This window comes from Castor canadensis, chromosome 6 (genome assembly GCF_047511655.1).
Source record: "Castor canadensis chromosome 6, mCasCan1.hap1v2, whole genome shotgun sequence".
NCBI lineage: Eukaryota > Metazoa > Chordata > Mammalia > Rodentia > Castoridae > Castor > Castor canadensis.
This window is the reverse complement of record NC_133391.1, coordinates 79,796,442-79,822,545: the sequence shown is the minus strand read 5'-3', so window position 1 is coordinate 79,822,545 and position 26,104 is coordinate 79,796,442. Positions and strand designations below refer to the sequence as shown.

Here is a 26,104-nt window from a genome sequence, read left to right as displayed (position 1 = left end):
CATCATCTGGACTGGGGTTGTGGCTTAAGCTACTGCCTATTAAGCAAGAGGCCCTGAATTCAAACTCCAGTACCACCAAAAAAGAGGTTTAAATGTTCTTTATTGCAAAATATATTAGTATATGTACATACAAAATGCTATCTCTATCATAGTAAAAGTACAGTCTTAGTTCACGTATAAAAAGCAAATGGGAAGTTTTAAAAAGCAAATACAGGGCTGGAGGTATATAGCTCAATGGTAGAGCCTTTGCCCAGCATGCACAAGGCCCTGGGTTTGGTCCCCATCACAACCAAAAAAATTAACAATACATTTTGAGTCAATTTTGTACACAGTTCATAAATGTAAAATCAATTTTTAAGGGTACATACATTATTTATAGAACTTAAAAGACAAGGGACTGTAGAAGGGAAAAGGGAGTATATTGGAAATTGGCAGGTAGAATGTTGTAAGGTCTTACTAGTGTCTTATTTCTAACTTGGGTTTTGATCTACCCATACTACTACCATACTATCCTGAAAGCCCTTGATTTCACCTGACTTGGGTGTTTGTATATACCGTAGTATATACATCATGTAATTTTACATGATTAAAGGGAAATCATTGGAGTTTAAGAAAACTTAAAGTAATTGCTTTAAATGAGAAAAAGGATAATTCCAGTTAATTTTATTCCTAAACACCCAAAAAAAAAGTTTTTTACACAAGCAGTGAACAGGCTCTGTGTCTCAGTGCGAGACAGACATTTCTTTCTGTAAGCTACATAATGAAGGAAAACAGGTTGGAACAGAATTGGGATGGAATTGGACTGGAGATGTAGCTCAGTGGTGAGCCATTTGGCTAGTATGGATGAGGTCCTGGGTTCAAAAAAAACCAAAAAAATGAGATAGAACTAAGGTATGAAAGGCATTGAAAACCATAGTGAAGAGTTTACATGTTAACTTCTAGGGGAGGAGTGGGTTTTTGAGCAGGAGAATAAAATGATGTTTCAGGTTGATATTTGGTGATGAGCTGTGAGCATGGATGCATGGAAGCCAACTGAAAAGCAGGAGGGCTGAGGGTATCGAATAGAATTAGGGCGGAAAGAATAGAGGTAAGGGCTGCATTCTGAAGGATGAGATGGGCAATAGAGAATGAAGTTGTAATTTTTGCACTTTCACGGGGATCAGCTTCTTTTCCTTGATTCAGTCTTTCAAAGTTACTAGTTTTTAAATCAGGATTTTTTTTTTGATGCTGTTTGTTTTGGAGGATAGGATCTTAAAGTTGAAACATGAAATAAGGAATATAGCACAAGTGAATGGTTTGTGTGTCCCAGGATCAGTCTTTTTACCTGTAAAGGTTTTCTTTTCCTTTTTTTTTTTTTTTTTTTTTTTTTTTTTGGTGGTACTGGGGTTTGAACTCAGGTCCTTATGTTTGCAACGAAGGCACTCTACCACTTGAACCACTCCAGTAAAGGTTTGCTTATCTAAAAAAGTAAATAAAAATTTTACCTATGTCTGAGTTTTGTGGGAACTAAATTACATAAAAATAGATGATTATCACAGTGTCTACTATGGATGGGCCAGACACTATTTTAAATATTTTTATGTGATAGTGTTATTTATTATTAAATCTTTACAGCCTTATGAAGTAGGTGTTTTATTCCTGCTTTACATGTGGGGAAATAAACAGAGGTGTTAAGTAAATTGCTCAAGGTTACACAGCTACTTCTTAGTCCAACCAGGATTCACATCAAGGCGTTTGTGAAAACTAGGAGAGTAGAAAATTGTGGGGAGGGGGGCAGATTTTAAGAATGTAGAATCCAGCTTTGAGAAAAGCTAACTTTGGTGGTTTTTTTGTTTGTCTGTTTTGTTTTTTGAGCTACTTGCCTGTCTGGTTTTGAACTGCAATCCCAAATAGCTAGGATTGATTACAGAGAGTGAGACACCATTGCCCTGCTCAGGAAAACCAACTTTATATCCTATAGCTAAAGTCAAGAGCCAGTCCTGGTAAATAGATAACTTTCTATCTTGTACCATAGGTTTCCTTAATCAGTTTCCTGAGTAGCCTTAATCTGAAAATATTTTGTGGCTAATTGGAAGACACTAGGAGGAAGTTTTAAATCTTAAGACTATTCCAAGTCTCATACGAATAAAAGAAAAAAAAAGAATATTCCAAGTCTGAGTAAGAATTCCTTCTACTGATTAACTTGAAATTTTCTATCTTCTCAGCAGCTGAAAACACTCTGCAACCCTCTTATCTCCTATTAGCCTAAGGATGGAGAAGTGGACTAGAAGTTGAATCCAGGTTTGTTAGGTGGATTAAGACCAATAGTTTTAAAACACAAATATTAATACTTGTTTCCTGGCACTAAATAATGTTTGTTTTTTGTTGTGTGATGACACATGTAGCTTTACACAAAACAGAAAAAATCTGGGGACTTTATGTGTATGGGATTTACTGTTTAAATTGCTTAGAAGTTCATTAAATAAACAAAAAAGCCCTCTCAAGGCCAGTCTGGGATACATAGCAAGACTCTGTCTCAACTCTTTTACTTCCCCCCCCCCCAAAAAAAAATCTTCAATTACTCAAAAATGTCACACTGAGATTATGGCACTCAAGAACACATAATAGATATTGAATATAAGATTTTGAAGTGGCTCAAATTCTGGGGGAAGGGGGAGCAATGAGTAACTCAGATAACCGTTTTAAATAAAACTAATTGGTATAAACTATATTGAAGGTTAGGGGTATAGCTCAGTGGTAGGGTGCTTAACAGCGTAAGTGAGGCCCTGGGTTAGGGAGTGGAGCCATCTTCACTTCAGGAATCAATATTTTTGTGTGATTGGTGACAAAAAAATCAAGCAGCAACCTTTCTAAATTATACTGATTTGAAATTAGTGACAATGAACGGTCCCTGCAATCTGCCAATGGTACTGGTTATGACATCTTTTTACTATGTTGATATTGTTGGTTGCTACCTAAACTTTTTTTTATGTTTTCACATAAATAAGTTAATAAACCAGGTGTTCAACCTTGATAAAACATTTGGAAATTTTGAGTATTTCTTGCTGTCATTGCACTTTTGTGTATATTTATGATTCAGAACAGGAAAATACTATAAGAAGCTATATGTCTCTAACTATTGCTTGTAAGTTTTATATAAGAGTGAAGGGTTAAAATAATGTCAACATGAAGATATTTTTGCATGAGTATCCCACTTTTGTGGTAAAACCAGAAACCATCTTGTATGAATCTGTGGTTTTTTGTAGTTAAATCATCTTGAAATTGGTTTCATTTTTTGGCAGTAGTAGGGTTTGAGCACAGGGCTTAATGCTTGTTAGGGAGGTGCTCAACCACTTGAGCCACACCTCCAGCCTGAAATTAGTTAAGAAGTAAAACTGGTGCTGATGACTCGTTCCTATTAACCTTGCTACTTGAGAAGCTGAGATCTGGAAGATGACAGTTAAAGGCCAGACCAAGCAAATAGTTAAAGAGACCCCCATCTCCAAAATAATCAGAGCAAAAATGGACTGGAGGTTTGACTTAAGCAGTCGGGCACCTGCTTTGCAAGTACGAAGCCCTAAGTTCAAGCCCCAATCCTACCCAAAAAAAGTATTTCATGTAATTAAGAATGCAATTAAGGTTCATATGGCATATGTCTTTAAAGCAGCATTTTAATATACTTTCTGACATATTCTACTTTTAATTGGAAAAGAAAGAAAATCTAATGAAGAATATCAGATAATCATGGAATTAGAAGTAGAATATTAACTGAAACATTTCTTTAGGTTTTTTTGGTTTGTTTTTTTGAGCCAAGGTCTTCCTATATAGCATAGGCTGACCAATTCACAAGACTCCTACCTCAGCCTCTATAGAGTATTGGGATTACAGGTAGGCATGACCATTCCCAGCTTAGCCCAGTTTAACTGAAACATTTCTCTACCATGCATAGGGATAATACTTGTTTATATGTTGAACATGAAGCTTACATTGTTTTTAGGATAATTGAGAAAGTTGTATCATGAAATAGATTTAAATTCCAAGTTAATAAACTGGGTGCTGGTGGCCCACACCTGTAATCCATAATCCTAGTTACTCGGGAGACAGAGATCAGGAGGATCATGGTTGGAAGCCAGCCGGGGCAAATAGTTCTTAAGACCATATCTGAAAAAAAAATCCATCACACAAAAAAAAAGGGTTGGTGGAGTGGCTCAAGATGTAGGCCCTGAGTTCCAGCCCAAGTATGGCCAAAAAAACCAAAAAAAAATTTGCAGGTTAATTATTTGAAGTTTTCTGTAAAGATGAATTTTAAGACCATTTGTTAAGAATTTGATTGTCATATTATGGTAAAATGCATTTCATTTATTTATTGTGATACTGGCTTTCAAACTCAGGGCCTCACAGATGCCTAGACAAATATTCTACCACTGAACTACCCTCCTCCCAGTGTTTATGAAGTGACATTTAAGTTTCCTGGTTTTGAGGGTGGAGGTAAAAGGTTCTATATTACTGGACATTTTTATAATTCATAAGTAAATCAGAATTTGACATTACATTCTTAAATTCTCTTGGTGAGACAGTTTTATAATTACAGGGGAAAACGGTTTTAAAAGCTAGTCTTTTTGTGTGTGTGGTTTAGCTGGGGGATTGAAGTCAGGGCTTTGAAAAGCTAATCTATTAATGTCGAAATGGTGGTACATGACTGTAATCCTAGCACTGGAGGATCTGAGTTCAAGGCCACTCTGGGCTACATTTTGAGATACTGTTTCCAAAAGGGAAAAAATTAATCTTTCATATATCATTAGTAGTTTAGTAAATATCTCTATTGTGCTAACTTTAGTAATGAGCAGCAAGTCCCATGTGAATGAGCCCTTAAAAATGGCTTGTACATCTTACGTTCAGCATTGACCAAAATACTAGAAGTCTGTTTTCATAAATACTTTCTAAGCAGTGCTGTCATGTCTTGATTTCTCTTAATTTCTTTGTTCTAATAAAAATATTTTGAGAACTTGGTTTGTGTTTCAATCAAAAATCCAAGTTAAGTTCCTTTTCAGTAATACTACTCTAATGTTATATGGAACTGCGTTTTAAGTTGAAACTCAGAGTATCTTAAAAAAATTAAGGTGATTTACACATTGTCATGGGATTTATGTTGTTTGTCTTGCGCCTTTTCTGACATCCATTTTCTGTTTTGTCTTAAGATTGTCATCTTTTACCTTCTCTTTTCCAGATCCACTGTTTTCATATAAAGTGCCAAAATGAGATTGACAACTTGTAGCTTAACAATCTTTCCTTAAAATAACTAAATTTTTTATACAGAATCAAATGTCATTATAATTTCTCTGTGGGGAAAGAATAGTTCTTTTAAAAGACTGGTTTTTGAATAATAAAAAGCTTTGGTATAATATGAAAGTCAAAGCTACAATTAGTAATAACTCGTGCTTATGAACATATTTGGAAAATGACTCTATAACTGTTGATTTTTTTTTAAGTATACATGAAAATTTAGTGGGTCCTACCAATACCAATGTTCTGTGTGACATTTTTAAGACATAACCAAAGAAACTTTCATCTGAAGTTCACTAACTCTTATCTTTATTAGTCTTAAAGGTAAAGCTTATAGTTTACCTTAAGTGGATCTTGTCTAGAACTAGTTTCCTTGGTGTCTTTTCACAAATTCATCTTTCTTGGTGTGCAAAAACATCTGTAGTTCCAGCCACCTCTGATAGTTTCTGTGTCTTTATAACTTTATATGACATCTATTTTATAAAATCTAGTCTAAATCTTTCTTGCCTGTAACTTTTTTTATACTTCCCTCTGCCACTGTGTTCGTCCAGTATATCCTTGCTTTAATCTATCATTGATGGAATTGGTCCCATAATAATGACTTGTAACTTGGATTTTGTCTGGTTTTTAGTGTAATAAAGTTTAACTCTATACTGCTAGTTCTTGGATGTGTGGGTAATCAAACATAAAACTTAATAAGCAATGCCTCATAATAGAATTCTGTAGCTAATAGCATCACACTTACCTCTGTATGTGGTTGTGATTATAAAATTGTTTCACTGAATACATTTAACTTACATTTTATGAGAATCGTGTAAGTGATTTACATATCCTTATACATTTTTGAGATACAATAATGATTTAAGAAAGAAAATGTCATCTAGAAATACATCTTGGAGGATCATAATCAGAATTTAAAATTTTCAGGTGATTGGGTTATTCTTGTGAAAAGTTTGAAGAAATCTTGTTACCAAGATCTTTTTTTTTTTTTTCATTTTTACATGTTTTGAGCGCTAGAGGTGCTATATATCCCTGAACATTAAATGAGAACTGATGGGTGCTAACTTGGTGTTTCCCTTCTTTAAATCACCTATATTTCCTGTACCTGGTTTTTTTCTTGGAAGGTCTCCTGTTTCTGTACTGACCAGAATTGGTTCTCTTTTATAAGAGTAGATGTGAAACAAGCACTGCCTGATGTAGGATAGTTAGTAAGAAGGCAGTTCATTGTATGGCTTAAATTTGGGCAGAAATCTTTAAAACTGTATTTTTCTTATTCACATCTGTCTTCACCTCAAATTGATTTTGCTGCATGAAGTTCTTAGCTATTATTTGGTCTTAGATCTTACATCAGGTACTTGACCCTCTCCCTTACCCCAGGCTTCATTTACTTTGGTTTTACTTGGTTCTTGCTGATAGTGATATAATAGATCTCATTTTTCCAAAGCAGAATACAACTGATTTCATCTTTGACTTGCTGCTGACCTTGGTGTTTTTGTTTTTTAAAGTCTTCTCCTGGGACTTAAGCATCACACTTTAGGGTGTATTTTTATCCTTCTAAAAGAAGAAGCCCATCTATGTTTTCACTGAAATTTTGATGTGCTCAGACATCTAGCCCTTGAATTAAATGTTTTTAAACTCAGTATGAAATTCCCTTTAATAGTTAAATTTTAGAATGACAAGCTACTTTTTAACTATCTATATGCAGACTCTGCATACATCTGGAATCTGTTTAACATGTAATAAATTCCTTGTAAGTTTGAGATCTTAATGTTTTTTTATCAACATGATGCGTAAGTTTTTTTTTCTTAAAAAAACGGCATCTACTTAAAGGGATTTATGACTAAAATTGCTTATTTTTCTACAGAGTTGTCTGCTGGTTCTCAGCTTGAAGAAGATTCTACAGTCCTTATTGATCCTTTTTCTTGGCGTTACCATTTTTTGAAGCAAAGTTAACCTAGCTTTCTAGTTCAGCTTTCTTTTTGGCCGTCTTTTAAAAACATTTTTTTTTCAATCTATAAAATAGACAAGAGATAGTTCTACAATGTCCAAGTCATTCCAGCAGTCATCTCTCGGTAGGGACTCACAGGGTCATGGGCGTGACCTGTCTGCAGCAGGAATAGGCCTTCTTGCTGCTGCTACCCAGTCTTTAAGTATGCCAGCATCTCTTGGAAGGATGAACCAGGGTACTGCACGCCTTGCTAGTTTAATGAATCTTGGAATGAGTTCTTCATTGAATCAACAAGGAGCTCATAGTGCACTGTCTTCTGCTAGTACTTCTTCCCATAATTTGCAGTCTATATTTAACATTGGAAGTAGAGGTCCACTCCCTTTGTCTTCTCAACACCGTGGAGATACAGACCAGGCCAGTAACATTTTGGCCAGCTTTGGTCTGTCTGCTAGAGACTTAGATGAACTGAGTCGTTATCCAGAGGACAAGATTACTCCTGAGAATTTGCCCCAAATCCTTCTACAGCTTAAAAGGAGGAGAACTGAAGAAGGCCCTACATTGAGTTATGGTAGAGATGGCAGATCTGCTACACGGGAGCCACCATACAGAGTACCTAGGGATGATTGGGAAGAAAAAAGGCACTTTAGAAGAGATAGCTTTGATGATCGTGGTCCTAGTCTCAACCCAGTGCTTGATTATGACCATGGAAGTCGTTCTCAAGAATCTGGTTATTATGACAGAATGGATTATGAAGATGACAGATTAAGAGATGGAGAAAGGTGTAGGGATGATTCCTTTTTTGGTGAGACCTCGCATAACTATCATAAATTTGACAGTGAGTATGAGAGAATGGGACGTGGTCCTGGCCCCTTACAAGAGAGATCTCTCTTTGAGAAAAAGAGGGGCGCTCCTCCAAGTAGCAATATTGAAGACTTCCATGGACTCTTACCGAAGGGTTATCCCCATCTGTGCTCTATATGTGATTTGCCAGTTCATTCTAATAAGGTGAGTTAATGCAACAGATGCTTCTAATTTCTTTTACATTGTAGTGCCTATTCTGTATTTACCTATATCTTTTACTCTAATTCTGTAGTCTGATGACATTGAGTTGATCAAGAATTTTTATACTTTTGAGAACACTTTATTTGGAAGGTAATTGTGTTTGAGCGTTTTAAACCAGGGCTTTACATTAATACAATCTGCCTAGATTACTTCTGGCCACAATGCTGTCATCTGCTGGGATTATCTTGTTGGTTTTTGGCATCAATATGTTCCTCTTAATCATATATTTAAGCAGGTTTGGTTTTTTTTTGTTTTGTTTTATTTTGTTGTTTTTTTTTTTTTTTTTTTGTCTGCTTTGTTGAATTGTTTTAAGCATTTTTCTCCTCCCCTCCCCCCCACAGTCAATGTGCTCTGCCATTTAGGATGCTAGATTTCAGCTCTCCATCTGTCTTGATTGCTGATTTGTATGTAGTAAAGATGTAGTCTTGAACAATTCTCTTTTTTTCCTTATCTGTGGCTACAGGGAAAGAGTTAATGTAGAGCCCTGGTGTTTGTTTCAGTATGTTTCATATTTTAGGTTAGTTCATTCTTCCTTTTTTAATTTCCCTTTAACACAAACTCTCATACTATGAAATTTTTCATCATTTTTTTTCTCCTTTTCCACAGCTTTCTTAAACATACTTCAAAGCTCACTTTTTATTATCCCATATTGCATCTGTCCCTTTAGAGACTTTGATAAATCAATTACTGCAGTATCCTGCTCTGTGTTCCTCATAATCAAATTCTTTTTCTGACTTAGGCTTATTAGACTTCTAGTATAGTCATTTGAAAAAAAATCTAATTCTCCTTTACCATAATTGTCACATCTGGCAAAATGGGAACTTTTTCAAAATGCCCTTTTAAGTATGTTATCCTTTCTCTTTCAACTTTTACAGTGTTACTCATTCTCACTGAGTTTTTTTTTTTCTTTTTCAGTATATATTGGAATTGACTTAAAGTCAACAATTATAGCACCCCACTAGCTTGAACTATATCTGTGACCATCCATTTTTCCTAATGTGCTTTATAGTAAGCTACTTAACTGGAGTAAGTTGCTGCCATGAAATTGACTTGATGTTTACTGTTACAGGGTTTTTCTTTACAGTAACATCTGGAAGGGTCATTTTCTTTTCATATCAATTCCTTTTAAATTCATTTTTTTTAACTGAGTATTGTTTTTTGAGTAGAGTAAATCGTACCGTTAGTGATTTTGTTTTTAATATCTGTTAAAGAGTATTACCAATCACTCCCTTTCCTATGTTTGTATATCAGTATTTTTGTCTTTTAATCTTTATTCCATATCAAATAAAATTAATGCTAAGTTTAGGTTCATAGATTTAGTTTCATGAAAGTTAGAACCCCAAACTCATAAAAGTCAGCATATTTTATTTTATAGGTCTTTTTAGTGTTATCTTTTCTCAGATAATTTTGGATATGCTAAATACATCATGGAATTTATTTTAGTTTTTGTTCTGTACTAAACTTCAGTTTTTAGGTGTGGTGCAAATTAATGTGATGAAAAGCCCATTAAACTTTGACTCCAAAGTTTTCTGTTACTTCTTTTCCTGTTTACACATAGCCAGAAGTGGCATGATCAGTAGTCTCAGAAAAGATCTCCAAATTCTAAGGAAAATAGTTAACAGAGTCTTGAATGAAAGTGATCTGAAGTGGCTTGAAATCCTTGCTACTGGAGTCATAAAGCTGTTGGGGCAACACAAAAGAACACAGAGGGAACCATGAGAGGACCTATCAGATAACGTTTCTGGTTTTCTATATGATTATTCTTTTCTCTCTAAATTTTGCTACGTTCTAGTTCCTATAAAAGGGCTAGTAATTTAAATAGATCTAAATTAATAAAAGAGCAGCTTCAGATATTTTACGAAACTCTGGGTTCAAGAGTAAGATACCTTCTACACTAGTCAAGAGGTACTTTTTGGCCTGTGAAAGTGGCTCAGTTCTAGCTAGTTTGAGCATGCTGTCAAAATACTAGATATATTTAAGAAATACTTTTGAGGCCTTTTGCTTAATTGTTTGATTTACAAAGTTTTTATAGGTTGGACCAGTTTTAAAAGGTTTAAACACATGAATTCTCTTGATGTTTTCCAGTTACCTTGATAGCTGATGTTCTCTGTGTATCAGTATCACTGAAAAAGTAATTAAGTACTTACTTAAGCAGCGGGCCCTTTATTTTATAACCGACATATAAATGACTTTAAAGAAAATTCCTGTGGTAGAAGTATATAATGAAAAAATTTTAAACATTTAATCCTGCTCTCTGGTATTGCTGCATAACTTGGAAAATCTGTTACTTTCAATTAGTGGTCTTGTTTAGTAGCAATCTATGTGGGCAAAAGTTCTTACTATGAAATAAGAAATTTAGGTGGAAAACATCTAATTTGTTACTTTGGAGTATCCTTATTGTTTTATAGTTTTGGGTGACTTTAGATGATGATCTTGCTTTTATTTCTTTCTAGGTCATTTTAGAACATCAAGTAGTGTTTCTATACAATCTTAAAGAAAATTGCCCACTGCAGCTCTTCTGCTGTCTTGTCACTTGAATTCCTATTTTTCCTTATGGTATTACTTTAGAAGCCCTTAAATTATAGTGTATTCTGCCATTCTGGAAGTACTCCCCAAATTAATCTTTATATAACTTAAGATATATCAAAGACATCAAGGTGAGTAGTTTCCCTCAGAAACTTCTGAATTCAAAATGTCAAGCCTATTCTTCATTGATCTCATGTAAGAATTACCTCAATGTAGAATCCAGAGGTAAAGGTTTTTTTTTTTTTTTTTTTTTTTTTAATATATATATCTATCAAAAAAACAAAAACAAAAAACCTTGACTCTTAGTCCTTAACTTAAACCAAACAGCAAGAGATCTGGTACAGTAGTGTAGATTACTAATGGGTGGTTTGGGAGGGTAAATGATGATTTTCTGGTCTTTTTCTTTCTAGCACTTTGAAAGAACCAGCCATACTTTTACCATAAGTTTGAACCTTTAAAGAACATGGAGGGTTAGAAATAATTTCCATTCAGCTATATCTTTTCCATCTCCTATAAATTAGAAGCATGCTTAATGAGATGACATTTATTCTTCTAAAATGTTACTTCTTGAGGATATTTTAGATAAAATCTGAAGATTTTTAGTTCAGAAAATTCTAAGATATTTGTTTAATCCGGCTTTTGAATTTTGTGAATTTTAACTTTGATACCTCTTGCTTATAGCCATTTAAAAAGTAGCCTCTAATAAGTCAGTGATCTGTTGCTTTGCAGGTAGAAACTTTATTGCATATCCCAAATATCTGATTGTAGGGCCAACTACGAAATCTGTTTTTAAGTTCCTCTTAGCCATTTTGAGAGATGTAGAAATAGTAGTTGATAGCTCACCACATTCTAAATAAGTACCATTTTGCTTGGATATGTCCCGTCTTAGTTCTTTCACAAGGTTTTACTTAATTATGTTAGGGCATAGGACAATATGTAAACTTGTAACAAATCAAGTTGTAGAAATTAGGATCCCATTTATAAAATACTATTCTGAGACTTTTCAGAAAGATACAACTTGTAATTTAATGCTATATTTTTCTCCCTCCCTCCTGTTGAGAAAAACACATTGCCTGGCTATATTTATATTACAGTAATAATTAAGATTAGTTGGATATTCCAGAAATAGCCTCAATTTGTAGGAACTTGTGAAGCATCAATAGTACATGTAAAATAAATTGTAAAAAACAAGATGGATTTATAAGTAATATGATAGTTCAGATAGTTCACTTTCTTTAATTTTTTGGAGCACTTACCCATGTGGCTGATAGTGTTTTGCTAAGCAGTTTACTTTATTTGATTCATTTGCTTTTCAAAACCCATGAGAAGCCCAGTGCTAGTGACTCTCGCCTGAAATGCTAGCTACTTGCGGGGGCTGAGATTGGGAGCATCTGAGTTAGAGGCCAGCCTGGATAAGTAGTTCGTGAGACACTCCCTCCCCCTCATCTCCAAAGTAACTGGACCAAAATGGACTAGAGGTGTGGCTCAAATGTTAGAGTGCTTGCTCTGCAAGCAGGAAGCCCTGGGTTCAAAAACCTAGTCAACCCCCCCCCCAAAAAAATATATTGTCACATGAATTTAAGTAACTGAGAATGGATGCAGCTTGGCAGCACAGTTCACTTTTCCTTTTTCTTATATTGACTGAAAAGTTATTTTTTTAATGTGGATTTTTTTTCCCTAAAGAAGGGAAAATTGGGGGGCTGGCAGAGTGGCTCAATTGGTAGAGCATCTGCCTAACAAGCATGAGATCCTAAGTTTGAACCCTAGTATTGCCAAAAAAATTAAATGAAATTTATTTGAATAAAATACGGAATTTAGTCAATTCCTTCAAATTTAAGATTAGCCACAAAGGAGCAAATATTGGTGGAATAGAATGTTTCCCTCAAAATTTGCAAACATAGCCGAGTGCCAGTAATCCTAACTATTTGGGAGGCTGAGGTCAGGAGTCTCATGGTTTAAGAGCAGCCCAGGCAAATAGTTCACAAGACCCCATGTCCAAAATAACTGGAGCAAAATGGACTAGAGATGTGACTCACACTAATAGCTTCACAGTAACCCTGAGTTCAAACCCCAGTCCTACAACAAAAAAAATTTTTTGGAAGCAGGCATTGTTTTTTGGAAAGTAGGGAAATTTAATTTTTTGATAAATGGGGAGCATTTTCTAGATAAGTCATTCCTGTTAAATTATGTTAGCTTTTTGACAATGTTGATTATGGTATAATTCTCACTATATGTTTTGTAGGTAGTATACTTGGAGCATGCCTCAACTAATAATTTTCACACATTTTCTAGAAAAAGTAGACATATGAATACTTTATCATTTAGAGTGTTATAAAATAGTAGTTCTAATACATAGTGGATGCTTAAGTTTAATCCACAGCAGAAGTTAACATGTTGAACTGGTCTCAAGGTCAGTTACTATTCTTGATCTTTATTTAACTCTGTATCTTTTCCCTGTTAGATCTCTTAGCATGTTGACCGAGTTAATCCAGTTTTTCCAAGAATGTGCATAGCGTATTTGAGGGCAGGATCAAGCTTCAAGAACTAAAATAGTTTTAAATTAAATTATTGTGATTTACTGAATCGGCAAGTGTTTGTACAGCCTGTGCTACTACATAGACATTAATGTCCTAAACTTTGGTTCAGATGAAAATACATTGGTTTTATTTTTGTTAATTTTACTAATTTACTTTGCTGCAGGAGTGGAGTCAACATATCAATGGAGCAAGTCACAGTCGCCGATGCCAGCTTCTTCTTGAAATGTAGGAGTTTGAAATACCTTTAAAGCATTCTTATCGTGAATCAGATACAGCTGTTACTGGTTTGGGGGCGCTCATCATTTACTTGTAATATCCACAGTGCTATATCACATAGTTGATAATGTCTAGAGTACTAATTATAGCTAACATGTCTAGATCTGTAATCTTACATTGAATAATAGGTGCAAAAATAATGGTAATTATTTGATTTTATTTCTAGGATAAATAAACACATTGCCCTTTTAAATAGACATTTGATAGACTTAATGACAGTTTTTGATATGTAAAATAGACTAATAACTGCAATTTTAATAGTACATGCTCTAAAACATAGAAGATGTGGAGGGGTAATTAAAAGTCTCTGTCCAGCAAAATCCCTTATGATGTATTTTTGCTTTTGAGATACCTTTGTTTTTGTGTTTAGGCTGCTACATTGAGATGGAATTCATAAACTTTGTTGTGGCTGTCCTTTCTAGTGTCACAACTTAACTCTGCTATTGATAATTAATATTGGGGAAGTAAACTTGTGGACTTCTTATTTCTCTATATAACCAACATTGCTAATTCCTTCTACAACACTTTTTCTCCTTATAATTTAGCAAATATAGGAAAATTTCAGTTTCAACATCCATCGCCTATATTTGCAAGCACTACAGACCAAGTTTATTCTCATTTAGATGGAATATTTTGAAGTTCTGAAATTTTTCTTTTGAAATAAGCTTTAAAACTAGTATTTCTCACACTTAGACTCTCAGATAACTTACTAAGAAATGATCTCTATTTTAGAGACCAAATGAGGCTACTTTGTGAAAACGACAGTTTTATTGTAAAGTTAATTTTCTGGTCTTTTTAAAGCTACCCAGAATGGAATCCTGACAATGATACAGGACACACAATGTAAGTTAAAAAATTTTAAACTATTGTTTGTAAAGGAGATCAATGTAAGGAATCCAGGTTTAACTTCTATATTTCATCAATATTTGTTACCAAATGTGAGTTTGGTAAGAATCTCTGTAGTTTAAGAAATTTTTAACTAACATATAAATGCCCCCAAATATTGAAGTTATCATAGTCTTACAGTGGGTACTTCAACACAAGATCTTGGTTCTGATTTCTTTTGTGTGTGTGTGTGTGTGCTTTATATTTTATTTCTTCACATTACTAGGGGTGATCCATTCATGTTGCAGCAGTCTACAAATCCAGCACCAGGAATTCTGGGACCTCCACCTCCCTCATTTCATCTTGGGGGACCAGCAGTTGGACCAAGAGGAAATTTGGGTGATTATATGAAACTCCTGTTGCCTTTTGTTAATACCTTTTATCAAAAAAAAAAATTCAGTGTAATTATACTGATAAGGATACTTATTCAAATGCTGTCCAAAAATAATACAGCATGAAAAGACAATTATATTTACAATACCTTTTTTCACAGTACTGGGGTTTAATTCAAGGATTTGCATTTCCCGGGCAGGTGCTCTATTGCTTGAGCCATGCCTCCAGCCCTTCATTTGCCTTTGGAAGATGTACAGTTTTTTAATTAAAATAAGTTGTTTTATAGTAAGAATATTTTAAATCTGGAAAAAAAAATGTACTTTTTCCCTCATAAAGGTGCTGGAAACGGAAACCTGCAGGGACCAAGACACATGCAGAAAGGCAGAGTGGTCAGTAATAATAGCTATTGCATTTATTGTATTTACTAACTTGAGAATGTGATTTAATTTGAATGCTTACTAATTGAATCTGTATCACAGTCCTGTGACAGGAAGAAATGTTACAGTTTAAAAACCAATTAGACTTACATAATTTTGGTGATAGTTAACACTTGAATTTTTATGTGCCTATAATCTAGAGATCTCACCCTGATTCATCATCTTAGGAACTTTGCTGTTCTGTTAGATGCATAGTATTCAATTAAAAAGTCAGAACAGAGATAGGTATCTTTTGGATATTTTGGGAGATAGTAGAACATTTTTTTTCTGGTTTATTATAGAGTACAAGAAATTCTAATAAATAATGTGTTTTATGTTTAGTTTTATTTCTTTTAGTGCCAAAGATTAAATCAAGGCCTCCTGCTTATCATATGTTAAGCACATACTCAGCCACTGAAATACACTCCTAGCCCCTTCATATTGCTTTTAAAGAAACTTTAATTGACTTGGATGTTTTTCTTCATGGGTAGGAAACTAGTCGAGTTGTTCACATCATGGATTTTCAACGAGGAAAAAACTTGAGATACCAACTGTTGCAGCTGGTCGAACCATTTGGTGTCATTTCAAATCATCTGATTCTAAATAAAATCAATGAGGTATGAGTTGGAATAAGCATATTACTTATACTGCTAATATATTTCCTAAAAGAATTAAGTGGATTTGGATTCAAGAATTGTAATATTTAATCACTAATTTAGAAAAATAAAATTTTTCTAACTTAGAAAAATAAGTAATACTCATGGATTATTTGTAACTATGATTTGTGATCTTTAGTAATTGCCACAATTGTTACTTATGATTAAACCTTTATTAATATTACTACTGTTATTACTATCCGGGCTGTAAAAGGAAAATTCTGAAACATCATCTCACATCTGTGACAATGATAGATAGTCATTTTTTTCAACCCATTAGGCATAATGAATGATAGCTCAGTAGTATAGATATAATTTGAGGTACCTTTTAATAAAGTAGAATATTGGGATCACTGTTTTTTAAAAAATATTTAGAAAGATTGGGCATGATATTTTTAGAAATTTCTTTTTGCATAATTTCAGGCATTTATTGAAATGGCAACCACAGAAGATGCTCAGGCTGCAGTGGATTATTATACAACCACACCAGCATTAGTATTTGGCAAGCCAGTGAGAGTTCATTTATCCCAGAAGTATAAAAGAATAAAGGTAGTATCCTTTTGTTTGTTTTTTTTCTTTTCTTCCAAGTTATATGTAATTAGTTTAGTAAACTATTTTAGTATTTGTTAATTTTGTCTGTTTAAGAACTAGGCTATTCTTAACTATTGACTGATAACTATAGCATACCTACCAACATTAAACTTCCCTTTCTCTTTCCTGCCCCCTTAATCTCCCTCCTACCCTATTCCATTTCAAGAAACCTGAAGGAAAGCCAGATCAGAAGTTTGATCAAAAGCAAGAGCTTGGACGTGTGATACATCTCAGCAATTTACCCCATTCTGGGTATTCTGACAGTGCTGTTCTCAAGCTTGCTGAACCTTATGGGAAAATAAAGAATTATATTTTGATGAGGATGAAAAGTCAGGTAATACATATAGAGGTTTTTAAAAAGATAATTTCTCAAAGTACTTTAAGATAGTTGAGTTGATTAGGAGTATAGCTCAGTGACTATTAAGTCCTCAGCACCATAAGAAAAAAAATTTTTTTAAGTCATGGTAGATGCTCAGTGAAACATTGAATAAATTATGAAAAGTGCTAGTAAAGTTTTATTTCTAAGGCTTGTTTCATGAGATCTTCCTATGCAAATAATAGGTGTTCTTTTAAGAATTTTTAACTGGCATTCTACATGATTATGTACCTATCATCATTGTGGGTTGCTGGATATTTAGTTGTCTTTTTTGTAGTTGTATCCTTAGTCCTCTAGGGACCTTGCAGCCTTTTAGTTTTTGCATATTTTAAGTGCATATAGTTGAAGGAACAATGTCACAATTGAAATTCTGGGTCCTGATACTTGCTTTCTTGTTTTAATGTTGCCAGATTGAGCTTTAGCAAGTATGGCCACTTTTATAACCACAGCAGCATTGATTGAGAGTATTCTGTAGACATAAGACATTAGACTATTCAAAAATCAAAGTTCAATGGTCACATTAAGTTGTTTTATACTTCTGTTTCTACTTAAGGAATCCAGAGGACTGGGCAGTGTAGCTTGGTGGTAGGGGTCCAGGGTTCAGTGCTCAGCACCCAAAAACAGTGAAGAGAACATCTTTTCTCTCTGTCTCTCTCATTTCTTTTTTTTCCTTTATATAAAAATTGTTTTTTAACTCAGTATTCTGAGTTTGTATCCTTTCAAACTTATTTTTCTTATAGTATTTAAATTAGTATCTTCTGAGCTTACTGCTTTTTTAGCAGAAAGACTGCAAGTAGGTGGTAATAATAATTGGTGCTTAGTGGTTTTTGAGGAATTTGTAAAATTTTTTTGTGATTTTTTTTTTTTTAACTTGCTGTGCTAAAAATTAAATTTAATAATTTATATGAAAAATAATGCTTTTTGTGTGTTTTTTGTTTTTTTTTGTAGGCCTTTATTGAGATGGAGACCAGAGAAGATGCTATGGCAATGGTTGACCATTGTTTGAAAAAAGCACTTTGGTTTCAGGGGAGATGTGTTAAGGTTGACCTGTCTGAAAAATATAAAAAACTGGTACTGAGGGTATGTAGTACTTGGTTTGTTACCATTAAAAAGCATTGACAGGGCCTTACTATATTACCCAGTGTGGTCCCAAGCTCCTGTGCTCAGTAACCCTTTTGCTCAGCATCTCAAGTAGGTAAGACCGCAGGTGCATACTGCAAGCTTGACAGAAGCCATAACATTCTCGAGAGTTAAATTTTTTATATGCTGACAATAAAATATTTGGTTATTGAAAGAGAACCTTTTTTTCTGGTCTTCTAATAGAAGTTTTTTGATGTTTTATAAAGATCATCTTCATAGCTTTTATCCAATGAAAACTTCATTTGAATAATTTTGTTGCCAAACTATTTTATTAACCATATCTCTGTTCGTTTGGTGATTTTTGAAGAATTTCTGACTGTAGGTAGTTTGTCTTGTATATGGTTACAGGATTGAATGAGATGAGTTTATTATATAAGGAACCATCACTGGATTATTATATATTCTTCAAGTTAGTGTATTTAACTTCTGTAAAATGTTTGTCTTTTAGATTCCCAACAGAGGCATTGACTTACTGAAAAAAGATAAATCCCGGTAATTTGATTTTACATGTATTTATGTGCATTGTATATTACTTTCTCTTTCTCTCTCTCTCTCTCTCTCTCTCTGCCTCTCTGCAGTTCTGTGGCTTAAACTCAGGGCCTTCACCTTGAGCCACTCCACCAGCCCAATTTTTTGTGATAGTTTTTTGAAATAAAGCCTTGAGAACTATTTGCTGAGGCTGGCTTTGAACTGTGATCCTCCTGATCTCTGTCTCCTGAATAGCTAGGATTACAGGCATGAGCCACCTGTGCCCAGCTGTATATTACATTTTTATGGGATGGGAATGTGGCTCAAGTGGTAGAGTGCTTGTGTAGCAAGTGTTGAGTTCAAACCCAGTACTGCCAAGAATATTAAATTTTCTAACCCAGAAAAAATAATTGTGTGAAATTTTATTTCAGAAAAAGATCTTATTCTCCAGATGGCAAAGAATCTCCAAGTGATAAGAAATCAAAAACTGATGGTTCCCAGAAGGCTGAAAGTACAACTGAAGGTAAAGAGCAAGAAGAGAAATCAGGTGAAGATGGTGAGAAAGATACAAAGGATGACCAAACAGAACAAGAACCTAATATGCTTCTTGAATCTGAAGATGAGCTACTTGTAGATGAAGAAGAAGCAGCAGCTCTTCTAGAAAGTGGCAGTTCAGTGGGAGATGAGACCGACCTTGCTAATTTAGGTGACGTGGCTTCTGATGGGAAAAAGGAGCCTTCAGATAAAGCTGTGAAAAAAGATGCAAATGCGAGTGCTTCAGCAGCAGCGAAGAAAAAACTTAAAAAGGTAAAAAAAAAAAGCTTTATATATACTCGTTTTAACATTACTCTAGTTCAGATTAATTTTTCAGATTTATTTCCATCATAGCAGGGTCAAATGAGAATTATTTATAACAGAAAAAAATAAGCTATGATTCTTTAAATCCAAACTCTGCAATAATTAGATTAAATAGAACATATCACATATCATTACAGTTACAAAAAAAAAAAAAGGTCAACTTGCAAAGAAATTTAAGTTATAGAAAACAGATTTGAATTAGGGATGCTTCTGTATTGTAGTGGTAGTATATGTGACCAAGTAGGGCACCCTTATTGAACAGCTTGATTTAGAAAGATGGGGTGGGCTGCATGGTTGCGTATCGCTTTAATCCCACCTCTTCAGAATCTGAGGCCACTAACTCAAATACAAAACCAGATAGGGGTATGTGTTTGCCATAGGTTAACTGCCTGGTACTTAAAACATTTCCCCCTTCATTTAAAGCTTGCTGAATTTGAATTTATTTATTTATTTTTTTTTTTTTTTCTGTTTGAGAAATGGAAGTTGAGACAACTTAAGAGCTTTTAAAATAATTCGTTAGAACATAAGTTTCTGGACTGAAGAGGCAGCTCAGTGAGAGTACTTGCCTGACATGTACAAGGCTCTGGGTTCATCCCTATCATCCCTAGCACCACAAAGAAGGGGATAAAAAGGAAAATAAGTTTAATACAAGGTGATATAAATGTAAGATTGTATATGTAATAAAAAGAACAATTAAAAAAACCTTATGTTACCTAGCTTAAGTATTAGGACATTGAAATGGTTTCTTCTAATACTAGGTTTTGGTGGCCTGGTCACGTAACTTTACCTTAGTTTTCTGACTGGAAACGGATGGTTGTGTAAGTTTACCCTTATAAGAGCTAATGACTATTAGTACTAGTGCATGCCATGAATTTTTCTAAGCTCTTTAATCTTTACAATAACCATGTGAAGTAGGTATAATTGTTAATACTATTCCATAAATTGGGAAATTGAAACATGGAGAATTTCAATAACTTGTCCTAAGTCATCAGTGCTAAAGTTTAAACTTAGGCTGTCATGCTCCACAGCTCAATTGTTTAACAGTTAGTTATACTATTTCAGACAGAAGAACAGCTACTTGTAGAAGAAGAAGTAGGAGCTCTTCTAGAAAGTGGTAGTTAACAGTGTGAGAAGAGGCCAGTATTGCTATTTTATGTATTGTGGCTTTGGATAGGATAAAGTGTTCAGATAAAACGTGGGAAGTTTCTAAAGCATAGATGAATTTTTTTTTTTTCTGAACAAGTGTGTAGAAAAAGTTTAGGTACTGTCTTAAAAGTAACATTACTCAACTATTTTCATCAAATCAGTTCCTTGATACATTTCTTAGTAGCATAATTGTCTAAGAATGTGTAGAATACATACATAAATTATTTTCCTTTGCTTGTGTGAGGCAGGCCTTATATTTGGTGGATTTTAGGTTTGGGTATAGTTTTTGGTTTCTGGTTCTTTGTTTTTTTGGGTGCTGGATATCTGGGATTGTTGCACAACAAGCAGGAACTCTACCAGTAAGCCACAACCCTACCCCCATTATGTAAAACAAGCTAAATTGTTTTAAAAAGACAGTGAGCGATTTTAGAAAAGAAAGAAAAAAGTATTTGAGAGAGTGAATAAAGACAAAGACATGCTGAGCGTGATAGTACATTTCTATAATCCAACCTCTCTGGAAGCTATGGCAGGAGGATCACAAACTCGAGCATAAGCTACATAATGAGACCCTGCCTCCAAAAAAAAAAAGATACAGACGCTTATCCCTTCCCTTAAAGTAAAACAAATGGAAGGGATGCTGCAGGATAATTGTTGCAGAGTAAATTTGTCTTTCTTAACAGCGTCGTTTCCCAGGGAGTATGGAAGGTTTTGTCACTCTAGATGAGGTTGGTGATGAGGAAGATTCGGAACCTCAGAAACTTCGTAAATCAGGCATGGCATTTAAATCTGGTGACAAAAATGATGATGGTTTGGTTGAAATTAAGGTGGACAAGATCGAAGAACTTGATCAAGAAAACGAAGCAGCGTTGGAAAATGGAATTAAAAATGAGGAAAATACTGAACCAGGTGCTGAATCTGCTGAGAGTTCTGATGATCCCAACAAAGATACAAGTGAAAATGCAGATGGCCAAAGTGATGAAAACAAGGAGGACTATACCATCCCAGATGAGTATAGAATTGGACCGTATCAGCCAAATGTTCCTGTTGGTGAGCTTTAAGGCTTTGTTCTTTCCTCTTCTCCTCCCCTCCCTACAAACTTAATGATTTAAAAATTAGTGTTAGGGGAAGTGTTAAATTAACTTCCCCCTGTGGTGAACAATTCGTAAAGTTAAAACAGGTGTATTTCTCTTTTCTTCTTATACATGTCTCCTGATTTGTATTATCTTGTTACCATTCCACAGTGTTCTCTCTTACCATAAAGGTTTCTGAAAAATTACATTGCTTTTTGTTTCGTGTTTCTGTGTTATATTTCTGTCTTTCATTTTAAGAGTAGTTAGGTGTGACCTTGAACATCAAGTTCAGTACAAAGAAAACTAGTAATGTTATGGTTTTGTTGTTTTTAGCTTAGGCCTTATTGGACTTCTCCCAAATATGTTGTTTGATTCAAATAGTATTGACAGGAAAAAAGATTTGAGACTACTAAATAAACTCTTCAGTTTACTTAATTTGTAAGAATGTATGTTTGTATTTCTAGGTATAGACTATGTGATACCTAAAACAGGGTTTTACTGTAAGCTGTGTTCACTCTTTTATACAAATGAAGAAGTTGCAAAGAATACTCATTGCAGCAGCCTTCCTCATTATCAGAAATTAAAGGTAAGGCTGAATCTAAAAGAGGAGAGTTCTTTTGTGAAAACTAACAAATTACTAAAGTTATGGAAATAAATGAGATCTCTACGTAAAAATGTGTGTAAGTCTCTGGACCCAACACAGTGCTTTATCCTGAAGACATTTTTCTTTCTTAATTGATGGCTTTAAGCAATTTAATGGGCTATGAAAATAGTTTACTCTAGTGAAATAATCATAATTTAGCCATTTTGTAAATTCTGTGATGAGCGTAAAATTTCCCCAGTACTCTTGATAATTTCTCTAGTTACAAGTGCTGTACCCTATTTTTTAAATTTTATTTTAGTTTTTTTTTTTTGGACACAGTGTTTCACTGTGTAGCTCATTCTGGTCTCAAGCTAAAGATCCTCCTTACTCCGCCTCCTGTATACTGAGATTACAGCTGTGTACCATCATGGCTGGTTCCTATTCAATGAGTTTTATGTTGATGTTACCTTTTTTTTTTTTTTTTTTTTTTTTTTTTAATTGATGGTACAGAGATTTTGAAATCAGGGCCATGCTATGGCCTAAACCAGGTTCCTATTTGTATACCTTCTGTTACAGGCACTTGCCACCATCCTCACTTGAGATGGGGGTCCTGCAAACTTTTCATGGGACCCTGCCTGGAATCATGATTCTCTCCATGTCCATCTCCTCAATAGCTAGGATTACAACTGTGAGCCACTATGTCCAGTGACATGAATTATTAATAATGATACTCTTTACTTATTTTTATGAATAACAGAATACTGTCTTATAAAGAAATAAATAAAGGGCAGCAGTTCTTAATAGATTTTTTTTTTTTAGTTAATGATTTCTTTAAGGTCTAAGTATTGGTGTAGATAAAATGGGAGGAAACTTCAAAGAACAAATAATTGTAGATGACAGTTTTTCAGTATTTTGGTTTTTGGAAATCCTAAGTGCTCCAGAATATGAAACTTTTGAGTGCCACAAACAGAAAATTCCATACCAGTTACCATGTAAAAAATTGCAATCAGTATATGGTATGCTAAAAATATTAAATTATATTTAAGGGCTGGAGCTGTGTTAGTGGCCATTTGACTAGCATGATGTAGGAGATAGGTTTGACTTGTAGCACTGAAAAAAAAATACTTACCTTCAGGCTCTATTATGTACATATGAAATATAAGTGAATTTCATGTTTACACCACCCAGTGCAAGGGATCCCTGCATGCACTCTGTCGCTAAACTACACCTACTAGTCCCAAGTAATGGGAATTTTACCTGCATTGCTTTTAAGCTATTTGGATCAGAAAACTACATGTATTGCCTTAGAAGAGTGTAGAAATAATGTTAAGGTGATCTCTAGGCGCTTCATACTTGATGAACAATATTATGCTTTATAATTAGATACTTCAATTGGTCCTTTTTTTTTTTTTTTTTTTTTAATCTTTTTAAGGATATATAATGGCTTTTAACTCAATTTGTAGTAGCCAGAGTTGATAAATTTCCTTTTCAAATGTTATTTATACTCACTTTAGTGTCATATTAGATCTTGAGTCTAAAAATTGTAGACAAGGTAGCAAGGGGTCAGTGAACTTTTTTATGAGTGGTTCACCTGCCTGCTTTTCAAATGAAGTTTTATTGGAATGACAGCCATTCATTTAGGTATTTGTGTATGGCTGTTTTAGCTTATTGCAGGAATAGTTAAAACAAAGATCTAATCTTATCTATGTAGCACCAGTTCTATGTGACCGTGTTCTCTGTTTCCTCATGTCTAAAATTTAGGGTTAATTGCATATTGAAATTCCCATTCTTCACATATACCTTTTTTTTTTTTTTTTTCATGCCTTATTGTGGTGTCCTCTGAGCCAACTTAATTTGGTCCTCTAAGAATTAACTAATTTTTTTTTTTAAATGGATAAAGTTGTAGTTCATGTCACATTGAGATCCCTCAATATGGATAGCATATTTTATTTGGCAATTAATGCATATGTTGCTTTTCTTGTTAGGTTACTCAATCCCTGTAATTCTTTTTTTTTTCCTTAGAAATTTCTGAATAAATTGGCAGAAGAACGCAGGCAGAAGAAGGAAGCTTAAGATGTGCAAGAAGCTTAATGATTTCAAAGAAAACAATGGTTCTTTGTTTTTAATGTTAACCTTTTTTAAATATAATACTGATAGTTAGGAGAAAACTTGTACTCTTTTGTTTTAGTGGAAAAATAATAGATGTCTGTTCATGTGTTAAGTGTTATAGCAAAAAATACACATATGGTTAAGTTAATGAAAAAGTTTTGTTTCATCAGAATGGCAACAGACAAAAGTACTTTGTAGAGACTGACTCTGTATGCTACTACTAAGACAACTTGCACCACTAAGAAAAAGATAACAGGAACCATTCAGACAAATGAAATTTAGTAGTTCCAAGCTTCAAAGGAATGTCAACAAGTTTTGATTCCATTCAATAAAGAACAAAACCAATTGTATTTTTATTACTTTCATGTGAAACATTCCACATTTTAATCTGAGCCTTGCAGACTTTTCATTTGGAGTTTGAAGCTGTTTTGGTTGCATTTCATTTTTGGAGAACGTCATTCATGTGAGATTGGCAGTTCAAATGCAGGTGCCGTTTTCTTTTAATGTTATGCAGTTAAGTAATAAGAAATATTAAGTAATTGGCTTTAGATTTTGTAATTTTTTTTCCCCCTGAGTTCCTGCTAGGTTTCGTATTCCAGTAGTCAATGTACTTTCAGTGAAGTGTAAAAATGCTCTCGTTCTCTTTGACCAGTATTAATTTCTTAAGATCTTACTGCTTGTCACTTGAATCCTATAGCTGTCATACATCTCTGGTATAAGCAACATTTGATTTTTGAAGTGTGTGAACCATCTCTTCATATTTTCAAGATGTAATTTTACATTTCTGCATTTTAAAAAGTGTGGCCATAATTCTAGACGCACGCTTCTAACTCATGTACCTGCACATGTGACCTTTGTGAACAGAAATTTGCATGTATGATCTGTGTTTACTTGTAACTCTCTGGTTATATACTGCTTATATCTGTGGATTCAAGTTACTGAAGTGAATACCAATAAAAAACAAAAATCCTAGGCCATGTTCATTGGTAATACATGTTTGGGATATTAACCAATATATTTGTCAGTTGTGGTTTTTATTCACCGTTACACTTTTGTGCATGCTTTACCAAATTACTAGTTTTTTAACCTATAGTGAGTACTCTACAAAATACTACTAAAGATCTAAATTTTAAACTTTGTGGTGCTGGTGGATTCATTGTTACTGTTACATAACTAAAAATGGCACTGTTCATGTTTTGTGTTTGTAAACTTGTGAGTTTCAAATAATAAGAATGAAGAAATTGCAAAAGTTCATGTTTAGACACGTTGGTGAAAGAAGTGATGGAGATTTGTCTTTGAAGCTCTCAGACCAAAAGTATTAAGGGGATATTTCAAATAGTTGGTTAAAATTTTTATTTCTTCCCCAGTAAGGACAAATGACTCTTGATGTAACATGTACAAAGATCCTTGCAGTTTATTTCAGTTTAATTTTAGCTTTTACTAATTACCCACTTTTTTTTTTTTTAATAATAGCAAGTATAGAAAGCATTGTGTGTACAGTGGAGTCCTTAATTGTTTTCTGTCAAGACAGCTTCTGTAGGTCATAATACTCATTTATTGAGTGGAGTGGTGTAGCCGATAGTTTACTTAAGCCTGAGTTGAGGGCCAGGCTGGGCAACATAGTAAAACGCTGACTTAAGAAAAAAAATTTTTGAGTATAGTTATGGCACCAACACAAAGAATAAATGTGTAAGGTTCTAGAAAAGCTTTTTGGATTATATCTATTATTTGAATTCCTTAGGAGTAAGAGGTTATCTTGTCACCCTTTTTTTCTTTTTCTTTTTCTTGACAGTACATAGGTTTGAAGTCAGGGCCTCATGCTTGCAAAGCAGGTGTTCTACCACTTGAACCATTCCTGTCAG

General features: G+C 34.1%; 1 protein-coding gene across 8 annotated transcripts in view; it reads left to right on the top strand.

Annotated features, from left to right (window-relative positions):
* The window catches only part of Matr3 (matrin 3), a 43,263-nt gene extending 18,008 nt beyond the window's left edge, over window positions 1-25,255 (top strand). For 3 of the 8 annotated variants that reach the window (XM_074076910.1, XM_020183135.2, XM_074076911.1), the window contains 14 exons: window positions 7,127-8,215; window positions 13,499-13,560; window positions 14,413-14,454; window positions 14,723-14,835; window positions 15,166-15,218; window positions 15,737-15,862; window positions 16,325-16,450; window positions 16,659-16,826; window positions 17,817-17,948; window positions 18,457-18,500; window positions 18,908-19,283; window positions 21,161-21,527; window positions 22,015-22,136; window positions 24,156-25,255. In XM_074076910.1, coding sequence (XP_073933011.1) covers window positions 7,304-8,215; window positions 13,499-13,560; window positions 14,413-14,454; window positions 14,723-14,835; window positions 15,166-15,218; window positions 15,737-15,862; window positions 16,325-16,450; window positions 16,659-16,826; window positions 17,817-17,948; window positions 18,457-18,500; window positions 18,908-19,283; window positions 21,161-21,527; window positions 22,015-22,136; window positions 24,156-24,206 — 2,694 coding nt within the window. In that variant the 5' untranslated portion in view covers window positions 7,127-7,303 and the 3' untranslated portion in view covers window positions 24,207-25,255. Of the gene's footprint in view, window positions 1-2,204; window positions 2,281-7,126; window positions 8,216-13,498; window positions 13,561-14,412; window positions 14,455-14,722; window positions 14,836-15,165; window positions 15,219-15,736; window positions 15,863-16,324; window positions 16,451-16,658; window positions 16,827-17,816; window positions 17,949-18,456; window positions 18,501-18,907; window positions 19,284-21,160; window positions 21,528-22,014; window positions 22,137-24,155 lie in introns of those variants that run through there. The other 5 variants (XM_074076915.1, XM_074076914.1, XM_020183136.2 and 2 more) reach the window with 4 other exon arrangements.
* The last annotated feature ends 849 nt before the right edge of the window (window positions 25,256-26,104 follow it).